Consider the following 13,300-nt stretch of genomic DNA (forward strand, 5'->3'; position numbering starts at 1 on the left):
TGTGTAGCTTTGATAACTATTATGGGGAAGTATTAAAACATCAAAATTACTTACACAATTTTATTAAACCATTAAACAAAATACAAAATAACTAGCATAATCAGACAAAACCTAATAATAAGGTGAATGTGCTATTATCATTAATTATATTTGCCAATTTACATTTATCAACTAAGCAAAGTGCCAGTTCAGATTTTAGTACAAATACCTACCTAAAACTTTGAAAAGACTAGTAATGAATAAAATGAAAAAATTAAGAAGCATATTGGACTTATAAAATTTTAATTGGCAGACAGCCCATTTCAAAAATATTAAATGATGCTACATGAAGTAACATTTGATTCTCTACGATGTTCAACTATAACTATACATACAAAATATACTATCTTGCTTGTATAACAGTTAAGCACCTTCCATAGAGCTATGCATCAGCATTAAGTAAGGCTATACTATCCATAATCAACAGTAAATGCACAGCAAAATACAAAAATTACAGATATTCTGCGTGCTATATAGAATTCAATGACAGGTTTATATTACCATCACCGATATAGAATAACAGTGATTACAACTATTGAATACTAAGTATTAGTAGGTATACATATTAATTTTATTGCTATGTAAATAAATGCTTTATGATAAATGTCAGAGATGATTACTCTTCACTTGGAAGTAAGATTTAGCAATTTATGGCCAATTTAGTCAAGTCCCACGTCATCGTCAGTAGGCTTTCCAGCATCAGGAGCTGCAGCGCCGCCAAAACCTGAAAAAAAAGGAAAAATTAACATCATACCTACAAGAATGAAGTACCCTACAATACTAAGGATGAAGACCGTTGTTGATGTTTCAAATGGCAAATATTTATCTCTTCAAATTATTCATTATTATAAATGTGATGGTGTAAAAAATGTTTACCTGGTGGGGCACCTCCTGAGAATGGTCCAGCACCTCCTTTGCCCAATTTAGACTGCAGTCTTTCGATGACGGACGCGATCTTAGGATTGTTTTGGTATTTGGAAAAGTTGGACGGGTTTGTCGACACATCTGAGAAAGCTGCAGCGACTTCAGGGTCCTGAAAAATAGGGGTAAAGCTGTGAGTTAGAAAAAATTAATGGGGTTTCTTCAAGTAATAAAGATTAGACCATAATAATTTATGTTAATTGCAGATAGCAAATTAAACAAATCACAATCAACTGGGGGAGAATGCCACATGGTATTAAGCTCGCCTTTATGTACTGATCATTTTTATGTGTGTGCAATAGTCTTTAAATAAATAAAATATCAGCTATAACTAATTGAATGAAATGTAGTCTACAGATGAAGATAAGCTGTCTAAATGAGGATTGACATGACATAAAAATAATTTGCGATATCCACCACACCACACTACTGTAATCTTCCTTTTGGCCTAATTGGACACTGGGAAGAAGTCAGTTTTAACCCCAGTGGTGGATATCTAAAAGCTTTTCAGCTTCAGGTTTCAGTTTCACTTCCACTATTCTTGTTCTCATGATTGTTAATGACACAGATAGAAACAGAGGGCAAAACATTTACCTGGAAAGCAGCCATAAGCTCCTGATCGAAGAGCAGGTTGCTGAAGTCTTGCGTGTTGATAGAAACAGAAGGCAAAACATTTACCTGGAAAGCAGCCATAAGCTCCTGATCGAAGAGCAGGTTGCTGAAGTCTTGCGTGTTGATAGAAACAGAAGGCAAAACATTTACCTGGAAAGCAGCCATAAGCTCTTGATCGAAGAGCAGGTTGCTGAAGTCTTGCGTGTTGAAACCGCCCGGGAATCCGGCGCCAGCACCCGCTCCCGGGAATCCTGCTCCCGCGCCCGGGAAGCCAGTTCCCGCGCCCGTCCCGGCTCCGGCCGTGGCGCCACTCGTCGCATTCGCCCGCGCAGCTTTGGCGCGCGCCTCTTGCGCCTTGCGCGCGCGGCGGATCTTGGCGCGGTGCTGAAACATTTGACGCTTATTATTAGTGATGCAACGAATACTACTTTTACGAATACGAATATTAAATCTACTATTCGGCGAATACGAATACGAATATCTCTACATAGTCATGAAATACTAATAAATTTAACTATTTTTATCATGGTTAATGTTTTAGTAATTAAAATTTACAAATGGCATTTTTTTGTATTGTATCACTTTACTTTGTAACTAATCACAAAACATTTCAACATAAACATTCATTGACTGTCAAATTACGGAAGAGAACTTGCTTACTACTTTGTTACATACTGACCGGGGGTTTCCCGTCATGTCGTTGTGGCTATAGTGTTCGAAGAAACACACGTGTGACAAAATTTAAAAAAAGTAGGTATTCGTATTCGTAATTATTATTTCACCGAATACGAATATTCGGTAAATGTCTACTATTCGGCGAATACGAATATTCGTATTCGTTGCATCACTACTTATTATCAAGGAAAAGGCGCATACAACTATGCATCTAAAGCGCAGACACACAGGTTAACTTGCAGTCTGAGAAGGAGGGATATCGTATTTGTATTCAAGTTTGTTGATTGATAACACAACCTTATTTCGATAGTAACAGATTGTTAGCCTTATTGTCTGCCTTACTTTGGGAGTCACAAACTATTTGCCTGTTAAGGTTTTGCAGACAGTAGGTACAGACTGTACCAGACGCTCAACAGAACCTTACTTTACTGTAAAACGAGAATAAATTATTCTTGATAAAACAATTGGGTACCTCTTTTTCTTCCTTCTTGCGTTGCACACTAAGCTTGTGCTGTCTCAATTTCTCAGCATTAGGCTTCACTTCATTCAACCATTCGTTAGTCTGGTCATCATAGTCAATCTTCAAAGATTCGCAAAGATCGTGAGATGCTTCCTCAAATTGGCCCAGCAACCTGTTATAGCAAAGCAAATTTTAGTCAGTTACTTTCATGTGATTATGGATATTTTACTTAGATTACAGTTATCACTGTAAGTGCTAGCAAAACAAATGTAAATATTTTGTATTTGAGTTTATTAATAACTAGACTAAAGTTCAGATAACTTTGTTTATTACAAGACAAGAAAGAAAACTTGATGTATTTTTGTAGGGTTACTAGATTGTATATTAATTTGTAACTCACCCATAGGCACGTCCTCGGAACTTGTATGCTGCCGCACTGTCGCAGTTCAGCTCCAAGGCCTTAGTGCAGTCTTTTATACAGGCATTTGGCTTGTTCAGTTTGAGGTATACCTGTGATAACAAAAAAAAACAGCACCTCATTCACATGCCTATTATATGGAGTAAAGATTAGAAGTACTGCCTGTATAAGTATTTTCAGTTCCAAATTGAACTCTATTGCAATAATTTGAATAAAATAGCATAGAATGTGGTTTACAAAATGTATAATATCTGTGTGGACTGTGGAATTCCTGTGAAGTAGTGTCCACAGTCCACACAAAGGACCTATCCTTTGCTAAAACTCGTACTGGTGAACGGAGCTGCAGCAGGTGTCTATTCATGCATGGGGCCCCGAGTGTGCTGCTCATACTAATTTCCGATACAGAACTGCGCCCTTGCGCCCTCGCGAATTTTAGCAAAGGCCATTAATCGTAGAATATAGAATAATCATTAATAACTTTACCTGTCCTCTCTTGGCAAATAATAAAGCACTCTGTGGATTCAGCAGTATAGCTTCAGTGTACAGCTTTATAGCTTCATCAAACTGTTGTTCAGAGAAGGCCCGCATCGCTTCCGAGCGCTTCTCATCTGATTGATCGCGTTCCTCGTCAGTGACTTCTTTGTTAGAGTCGCCCATGACTTGGTTGATGTCCACTTGGTCTGCTTCAATGACTCCTACACCCAGAAATTGAATTTAAAGATTAATTCAGACTACTGGTCTAAATAGATTAGATTAGAATCATAGATTTGGTTGATAGCATCAAATGTGTGTACAAGTAATAAACTGATAGAAACTTATACCTATTATCAAGGGTGGATATAGAAAGCTCTCTTTGATATAATGAAACAAAGCTCAAAAATCTTATCTTTAATTTATAAGGTCACTCATAATAATTATCAATTTATTACATTATGGGTCTAAGAACTTGTTAATGTAAAATAATTGCATGCTACAATCATAAATTATTCAAAATAGTAAAAAGGCAGTTACTAAAAATAAGTATTTCCACATCACACACAACCTCAAGATATTACATCTGATGTAGGAAGAGTAAAGAGAATATTTTAAAATGAAACATACCTTCCATGTTGAGCTCCACATCAGATTCTTGGTCAGATTCATCTTCACCTGATGAAGCTTTTTCTTCAGTAGCATTATTATTTCCAGTGTTGCTGGAATATTTTGGGCAAAAATGTTTAACTTATCGATTTTAATTGAAATGCGTAGTTACATCTATAGTGCAATTTCTATGGATGTAAAATGCGAATGCGACGTACAAAACATGTCGATGCCGACACAAAGTTGTGGTCAAATAAAATTAGTTGATGTTAATTAGGTTAGCATAAAAAAATTACATACGAGTCTCCCGAAGGTGTGAAGTTCTTAGCTCCAAAAGTAGCCGATGGCAGGGTTACTCCCATCGACACCAAGTAGTCCTTGAAGAACGCTAGCTTGGGATGGTGCAGAAACTGTGGTTGAGCTTTGCATAGCTCCACAAACGCCTTCAGCTGGTCTATTTGCTCGTCATGGAAGGGACAACTCATTTTGTTATCTGCCGGCAAAACAAGAAAGTGAACATCAACATTCAGGAAAACTACAAAAACAAACTACTAATTAATAGCGTTTATTTACTCACTTTGTATTTAGCTGATGAATAAAAACCGGTAATCGGCTTTGTGTGGCCTTTGTAAGATTCGAGAAACAAACAAATTGTCAAAATCAAAATCAGGCACTGACGGAAGGAAACATGAAGGAAAGAAAGAATGAATTCACAAAAAAAAAACGCCGAACGGAGCAATGTTGCCACTTTACAATAATATACTACCCTAATTTATTTAAAAAAAGAGATTTTCTCGCAACTTTTTAATGAACAGAATATATTAAAGAGAAGTTTGTTATTTATTTATCAATAACAAAAGATCTTCAATATGTCTTTAAGTTTCAATTTACATACCTACATACCTACATTTTACTATCTACATACCTACCACTTAAATCCGAATGTCATTATTACTAAATTTTAATTTTTAAATTAATACACCAAAATTGTGTTATGCCTTTGAAGTTAGTGGTTATAACACAAAAAAACGTTTTAATGTAATAAATACACGACGATGGGTAGTTTGAACGGAGTACAAAAACCATTTTAGTGGGAATAGTTTTAAGTTGGTTACACTAAACTCATTTGACAGTTTGTTTTTTAAAATATCAGTTTGGCTTGAAGTGATTCAGCCAATCATTTTTATCCACACAAGAAAAAAAAAGATCTTTCGAAATTACAACTGTCACATTTTGCCGCCAACCAAGGGCTGAAGCACGGAAGTTTATACCAGTTTATACTGAAAGAACTACTATACTCTACTACTACTACTATAATTATGTTGCTGTTGCGCTCGCACACTCACTGCGGGCGCCCATCGCACAGTCGCGACAGCAATATATTTATAGGTACGCGCGAGCGATAAAGATGGGTAGCTTGGGGTCATTGGACAAAATTCTACGTGCTCAGAGACCAGAGCCCCGATTACGGTAATTTTTAACGTCAACAATCCAGACACGCTTTTCGATTCTGCGATACGATTGGTCGTTCAACAGCGTACGTCAGCTGTTTTGACCAATCGTATCGCAGAATCAGAAGGGCGTCTGGATTGTAGACGTTAAAAGTTACCGTAATCGGGGCTCTGGCTTTAGCGAAGTGATAATTTTGCTCAGTGGCGCTGGCCATACTTTAGCTCGGGGTGGCTCGGGACTATTACCACCTCTCTTTCACACCGCTGCAACTCCTGTGTAGCTAGGATCTACAGCTTGACCATACTTTAGCTGTTGAAGAACCGACAAAGACAGGGTCAATCAATAGTGAAGACCACCCTCGTATAGAGGGATAGCGTAGCGTAGAACGCTCGATAGACTGATTGATAACCTCAAGAAGATCAGCAGCGATTGGATCAAAAAAAGAAAATGTTGAATACATAATGGCTATTAGCTAAAGATTTGTACTAACAGTAGCACAGAATAAGTAATAGTACAGGTACAGAAGGATTACTCCGCAAGACGATTTAAATAAATGCGAGTCTTGCTACGACGCGATACAGTGGAATTCAGCTCGCACAGCACTACGTACCTACAATTTTATTCACCTACAAGTTTTGTCTCTTTCTATCGCGTGCCTCTGAACTCTTCTTACGCTGTTAGGGTTGCTGTCTAGTGAAAAAAATAATTAATCTACTTATATGTAATGAGGTACGTATGTAGGTAAGTATGCATTCATTATGGAAAACCTTGGGAGAGGCCTTTGTCCAGCAGTGGACGTCATTTGGNATGGAATGACTCGTATAGAGGGTTAGCGTAGCGTAGAACGCTCGATAGACTGATTGATAACCTCAAGAAGATCAGCAGCGATTGGATCAAAAAAAAGAAAATGTTAAATACTTACATAATGGCTATTAGCTAAAGATTTGTAGGTACTAACAGTAGGTAAAGGTAAGAATAAAAATCTCACATTTCTAGCTAGTAACAATCTGCTTTAATAAATGAGTGGAAATGTAAGGTGATATGATAATAATATGCAAACGTCACGGGGAATCCCATTTTTGTGGGTATTTTTTAATGTTGTAGTTCTGTTAATCATCTGCAATGTTGACGAAATATTTATTAATACTTAATGCCTTCGACAAATAGATAAATCAGCCAGTTATAAACCACATTAAAGGGGCATCGTTAATGAAGCGCAGGCTAGCCTGATAGTCATTCATGAGTATTCGAACAGCATCGTCGGTTACGTACGAGGTAGTGGTCTTGTGTGGCAATATTTGTTGTTCGAGTTTTGTACACTGTGATTATGTTTTGCAATCAAAACAACATTCTGTTGTTTATTTCACTGAGTAAGTACCTACTTTTGTACTTGTTTACTTAATTCTCTTGACTTGTCGCGCCAGTGGCACCTAATCTGATAAAGTAGTTCTGCAACAAATGACGACATTGTTAAAGATGATCCCCTTTTGTAAATGACCAATAATTGTGTCAATTATTTCAACTACTAAAAACGTTTGTTATGTGGAGTATTAAAAGTTAATTAGTAGCTAAATGAATGCTAAAATCATTTTACCTACTTACCTGATGAATTGATAAAAATCTAGTTTAAGCGCATAATAATTTCCATCCTTATGTTGATACGATGACGCACCGTGTGCGTGGGTAACAGGTNTAGGTAACAGGTATTCTCTACCTACTTGCCTTGGCTACTGAAGGTAAAATAAGCAGAATTGATTGTTTTATGTTAAAGTAGTTTAAACTTGGTGCCTTTCAACAGAATACAAACTACCTTTAAGCCAGTGTTCTAAAAACATAAGTACTTATTACCTAGTTACGGTCAAAAAGAGTACCTAATCCTATTCCAGTCTTAGTAAAATTAACATCATAATAAAAAATAAAACACGAAAAATTGCCAAAATATTACGATGCAATCTTATTGTAAAGTACAACCGATTTGTAGCTATATCAATAATGTTTCCCAGCAGCTGTACTTATTCAACGTAAAAACGTTAATGTATGTTAATGTATTTTTTCTACTTCGGCCCAAAGGTTGACTGGAAGATAAAGTCATAAGTTAATAAGTTCGCCATTTGTACTTTGTTATACCTAGGTACTGTGTGCATTACTTAAATCTAAATTAAAATAATTTTAAAGTTACGTAAGTATTCATTTGTAAATTCCAGCTTCCTACGTAGCCGTAGACTTATCACGATCAATGTCGTTCGGATACACAAAAACAGGAAAGTCTTTTGTAAACGAAGCGGGCCCGGCCCCCGTAAGTTCCAGATTCCTTGATCTCGGAGGAGTTATTAGACAACTATTCCCGGGTTTTAATCAAGGGGCACCCGGGGGGAGTCCTGGCCTTAATTTCCCACCTAATTCGCAGTTTTATCCCGCTGTCCTTCCACAGGTAAGTCAGCCTTAAGTTAGCAAAGTTTTTCACATTAATTAAATGTTCAAATTACATAATTGTGGTTACGCTAATTAAAAAATGTGGATGCAAGCGTGATATTTATGGAAGTGGATGACCTGTTGCGGATTATTATGAAAGCGCGTGGTAGTCCATTATGGTGATAATTAACTTCGGTTGATTAAAATCCGATGTTATTAATTTATTGACGCCGTAAGCTTCTTAGGTAAGCTTATTAATATGCGACTAACCACGAATGCTATTAATAATTAAATAGTTTTTGACATGGGTCATGGACCTCATTAAAAAGGTTTTTGAATGTTAACTAATATTTTTCAGGGCTTTAATGCTCAAACACCTGCTCCTATTGGCTATGGGAACATGTGGCCAAATAATTTACAGGGTGAGTTTACAGAATTCATACAATAACCAAAAAAATCATCAGTAAGAACTTAACATGCTTAACTTATAATAAATATCTAACCAAAACGTACAATATTCCAATCACAGCGGCGTAAGGTCAAACCCGCTGTCTTTAATCGTAAATCTAATAACGTTCGCGGATTACAATCACTTGAGAAATGGATTAGGGTTTCAAATTCGTTTGACAGAAGTGTTTTTAATTAAATTTTTAATTTAGGTAGCAATTATTATGGAGGTCTCCAAAATCAACAACAACTGAACCGACCACCGAACTCGCTGAATTTCAATTCGCAAACATTGCAAAATGAAGGAAGGCCGTTCAAACAAGTACAGGACGTAGCACAAATACTAAATATTCAAAACAATAATGATCTAAGGCCCGATCTTGTGAGTCCATCGTCGAATAATTCAAGATTTCAAAGATCTGAATGGAACCAAAATCCTGAAAGTCCCCACGAGGGCGAAGACTATGGAAGTTTAGACACCAGAAATGAAGGAACGTTAGAAGATTTCTTTACTACTGAAAACACTAACATAAACGACGATGGCAATGTAATGTTCCCAAAGCAAGACGACCAAGTGCCAATGAGGACGACGACTAAGAATGCAATATGGGGGAAGACAGTATCAGTTCCGACTACAACCATATCGAGTGACGTCATAGTTTTTTTAGACGAGTGAGTAACTACTAATAATAAAAATAATTCATGTTAATTACGATTACATTATATTAGCAAGCGGTTAAGTGGTCTAGTCATTAGAGCGTTAGATCGCGATCCAGAGGCATGGTACACCTGGTTTATGACTCCCAGTGTCCACTGTCCATGTCCATATACCAAGGTTTGTTCGGTTATAGGTGTATGGATTGATCCGAAATAATTTATACCTAAATACCTACATGAATAACATTTTTATCTGTGCAATAAAAGTGTGTAACGTATTCAAACATGCTGAAGTAAGATAAATGGAGTTCTTATATCGTGAACCATATGGTACGATACCCCTAGTTATGTAATGTCCTGCTCCTGCGTAAAATTTTCAAAAAGGCCTTCTCTCTTTCGTACAATTTTTGTGAAAAATAATTCTGGATAGGAATATCCAGATCCAGAATTATTAATTAATTCACTCTTCAGCCAGCGTCTTATTTCTTTTCAGTGAGGAAACTCCATCTCAAAAAGAATGCGTACAAAATTGTCCAACCACGTCGGAGTACAACCCAGTATGCGGGTCGGACAGCGTGACTTATTTTAACCCTGGAAGGCTGTTGTGCGCACGGAACTGTGGGCTCAGTGAGTATTTTTGTAGCTTTATTACTCTGGAAATAGGTGTGTATCTACTTACAAACCAAGATAAACAACATCTGTCTAAGTCAGTTAAATCCAATTAAAAATGGTATTAACTCTGGTAACAATTTAGCAGAATAAGCAGCATTTGAAAAAAGTCTTCTTACTTTCTTTTAATGGATATCTAATACCTACGTATTTTGTAAATAAACTAAAGCAATTTGTGCTGTCGGCTGTACATAATTACATATTTTCAGTAGATACTACAGTTTTATTTAGGTCCTAAGTAAAACATTAAAACGAGTTGGTAAATGTATTTCAAGTTTTAATCCTGAATTCTCAAAATTTTAGGTAGGGTTCCTGTTACAACAAGGCCCGAACGAATCCACTTAGGCTGAGTTGCACCACCTAACTTTGACCGTAACTAGGTATAACGATAACCGGTGTTTTTTGTATGGAGTTTGACATTCTGACGTTTGTTTAAGTCAAAGAACGATGGTGCAACCCAGCCTTACACATAACTAAACGAAAATTAAACCTGCATCTAATAGTGCTTATTGTTTCAGATGTACGTCAAACACGAATAGGCAGCTGTGCATCAAATTCAGGGTGATCTTACTTAGTTGTAGGTAATTGTACGAAGAAAGGTATAGATAGTAGATATTAAATCGGATTTATTAAATCGTTTCTTTTATTGATAGACATTTTTACTAAATCTGTAAGCACAAGATTAAGCTTAGTCATCTCTTTACTTAATTTCTTTTTCAATTGTAATTGAATTAGGTTTCATGGATTTCAGAGAATCTTACAAAGCTCAACAACCTACGATTTCTTATTAAATACCTTGATTGATTTGAGATTGATTTTCTATAGGTAACTTATTTTAAACTATTAAATAGAGAAATACGGGTCTCAACGCGAAATTTTTGTATGAGTTACATAAATGATGCGTTGAGATCCGTGTGTCTCTATTTTAATTGAAATGGAACGCGAAAGTTTAAAATCTAATTTTATTATTCGTAAGTCTTGTATGTAGTAGCATCTTCAAGCTTCGTCCTAATTACCTACTAGAAAGATGCAAAGCAAAGTTCACATTATTGTTGTTAAACATTTTCTCGTGAAGTCAAGCTAAGCTTATTAGATGCTCCATCGATCGGCACCAAAGGCCTTATCTTGGGCTCTCATGGGAGAAACAAAGTGCCTATAATAACACAAATTGTGCCCGCTTTCAGTCTATTAAATTAATCGATGGGGCGGATCATTCACGTGGTGTACGTTGAGCGAGGCAGCTATGGTATGTTATGTCAGCTATGCCCCCGTACGGATAACCGAGTAGTTTGGAAGAATGTATGCTATTTTTAATGCAGATTCCAATACATTCTTTTACAACAGCTATTTACCACGACGAGTTAGATTGACTTTAATAATTTTTAATNTTACTAAATATTCAAAACAATAATGATCTAAGGCCCGATCTTGTGAGTCCATCGTCAAATAATTCAAGATTTCAAAGATCTGAATGGAACCAAAATCCTGTAAGTCCCCACGAGGGTGACGACTATGGAAGTTTAGATACCAGAAATGAAGGAACGTTAGAAGATTTCTTTACTACTGAAAATACTAACATAAACGACGATGGCAATGTAATGTTCCCAAAGCAAGACGACCAAGAGTTAATGAGGACGACGACTAAGAATGCAATATGGGGGAAGACAGTATCAGTTCCGACTACAACTATATCGAGTGACGTCATAGTTTTCTTAGATGAGTGAGTAGTATAATGTTTAAAATAATTTATGTTAATTACGATTACATAACATTATCAAGCGGTTAAGTGGTATAGTCATTAGACCGTTAGATCGCGATCCACAGGCATGGTATACCTGGTTTACGACTCCCAGTGTCCATATACCAAGGTTTGTTGCTTTATTAGGTAAGGATTGATCTGAAATAATTTATATCTATTAGATACCTACTTTAATAACATTTTTGTCTGTGTAATAAAAGTCATACTTACCTACATTTGGTAGTACAAAGACGTAATCAAACATGCTGAAGTAATAAGATACTTAAGTGGAGTCCTTATACCGCGAACCTTAAGGGCCTAATTCATGCCCAGCGTTAAAGTTTCTAAAAGGCCTTCTCTATCGTACAATTTTAGTGACAAACAATCCTGGATACTCCTAATAAAATATCCCTAATATGTAGAAACTCACTCTTCAGTAAGTTTTATTTCTTTTCAGTGAGGAAACTCCATCTCAAAAAGAATGCGTACAAAATTGTCCAACCACGTCGGAGTACAACCCAGTATGCGGGTCGGACAGCGTGACTTATTTTAACCCTGGAAGGCTGTTGTGCGCACGGAACTGTGGACTCAGTGAGTATTTTTGTAACTTTATTACTCTGGAAATAGGTGTGTACAAACCAACCTAAACAACATCTGTGTCAGTCAAAATCCAATTAAAATTGGCATTAACTCTGGTAACAAATTAGCAGAATAAGCAGCATTTGAAAAAAGTCTTAATCTTATTTTCTTGTAATGGATTTATAATACCTATTTTGAGAAACTAAAGCAATTTGTGCCGTGGACTGTACACATTTTCAGTAGATACAGTTTTATTTAGGTCCTAAGTAAAACATTAAAACGAGTCGGTAAATGTATTTCAAGTTTTAATCCTGAATTCGCAAAATTTTAGGTAGGTACACCCTAGGTACCTAAAATTTTGCGAATTCACCTGTTACAACAAGGCCCGAACGAATCCACTTAGGCTGAGTTGCACCACCTAACTTTGACCGTAACTAGGTATAACGATAACCGGTGTTTTTTGTATGGAGTTTGACATTCTGACGTTTGTTTAAGTCAAAGAACGATGGTGCAACCCAGCCTTACACATAACTAAACGAAAATTAAACCTGCATCTAATAGTGCTTATTGTTTCAGATGTACGTCAAACACGAATAGGCAGCTGTGCATCAAATTCAGGGTGATCTTACTTAGTTGTAGGTAATTGTACGAAGAAAGGTATAGATAGTAGATATTAAATCGGATTTATTAAATCGTTTCTTTTATTGATAGACATTTGATTTATTATATTAATCTGTAAGCACAAGATTAAGCTTAGTCATCTCTTTACTTAATTTCTTTTTCAATTGTAATTGAATTAGGTTTCATGGATTTCAGAGAATCTTACAAAGCTCAACAACCTACGATTTCTTAGTAAATACCTTGATTGATTTGAGATTGATTTTCTATAGGTAACTTATTTTAAACTATTAAATAGAGAAATACGGGTCTCAATGCGAAATTTTTGTATGAGTTACATAATATAAATGATGCGTTGAGATCCGTGTGTCTCTATTTTAATTGAAATGGAACGCGAAAGTTTAAAATCTAATTATTCGTAAGTCTTCTTCGAGCTTCGTCTTAATTACCTACCTACCTATTAGAAAGATGCAAAGCAAAGTTCACATTATTGTTGTTAAACATTTCCTCGTGAAGTCAAGCT

General features: G+C 36.2%; 2 protein-coding genes across 4 annotated transcripts; one reads left to right on the top strand and one right to left on the bottom strand.

Annotated features, from left to right (window-relative positions):
- Positions 1-157: 157 nt before the first annotated feature.
- Positions 158-4,918, bottom strand: LOC114363473 (hsc70-interacting protein). The gene is made up of 9 exons (XM_028319200.1): positions 4,783-4,918; positions 4,506-4,698; positions 4,227-4,318; positions 3,609-3,820; positions 3,108-3,217; positions 2,720-2,879; positions 1,723-1,956; positions 916-1,072; positions 158-763 (listed from the first exon to the last, which is right to left on the bottom strand). Exons 2-9 carry the CDS (start codon positions 4,688-4,690, stop codon positions 699-701), a joined length of 1,215 nt encoding a protein of 404 aa, XP_028175001.1. The 5' UTR covers positions 4,691-4,698; positions 4,783-4,918; the 3' UTR covers positions 158-698.
- A 932-nt stretch (positions 4,919-5,850) lies between these two features.
- On the top strand, positions 5,851-12,851 carry LOC114363471 (uncharacterized). Of its 3 annotated transcripts, none has more exons than XM_028319198.1 (7): positions 5,851-6,139; positions 6,608-6,626; positions 7,862-8,088; positions 8,428-8,491; positions 8,729-9,188; positions 9,667-9,800; positions 10,361-10,476. In XM_028319198.1, the coding sequence occupies exons 3-7, from the start codon at positions 7,894-7,896 to the stop codon at positions 10,405-10,407; spliced, it is 900 nt and encodes a 299-aa protein (XP_028174999.1). In that variant the 5' UTR covers positions 5,851-6,139; positions 6,608-6,626; positions 7,862-7,893; the 3' UTR covers positions 10,408-10,476. The 3 variants fall into 3 exon arrangements, with proteins under 3 accessions (XP_028174999.1, XP_028174998.1, XP_028174997.1); XM_028319197.1 differs by lacking the exons at positions 5,851-6,139; positions 6,608-6,626; positions 9,667-9,800; positions 10,361-10,476 and adding exons at positions 6,742-7,027; positions 11,238-11,562; positions 12,038-12,171; positions 12,736-12,851 and having other exon boundaries at positions 8,729-8,863; XM_028319196.1 differs by lacking the exons at positions 5,851-6,139; positions 6,608-6,626 and adding an exon at positions 6,744-7,027.
- Positions 12,852-13,300: the final 449 nt, after the last annotated feature.

The sequence above is a fragment of the Ostrinia furnacalis genome, unplaced genomic scaffold (genome assembly GCF_004193835.3).
Source record: "Ostrinia furnacalis isolate ACB-3 unplaced genomic scaffold, ASM419383v2 OfSCF7154, whole genome shotgun sequence".
In the NCBI taxonomy this organism is placed as follows: Eukaryota; Metazoa; Arthropoda; class Insecta; order Lepidoptera; family Crambidae; genus Ostrinia; species Ostrinia furnacalis.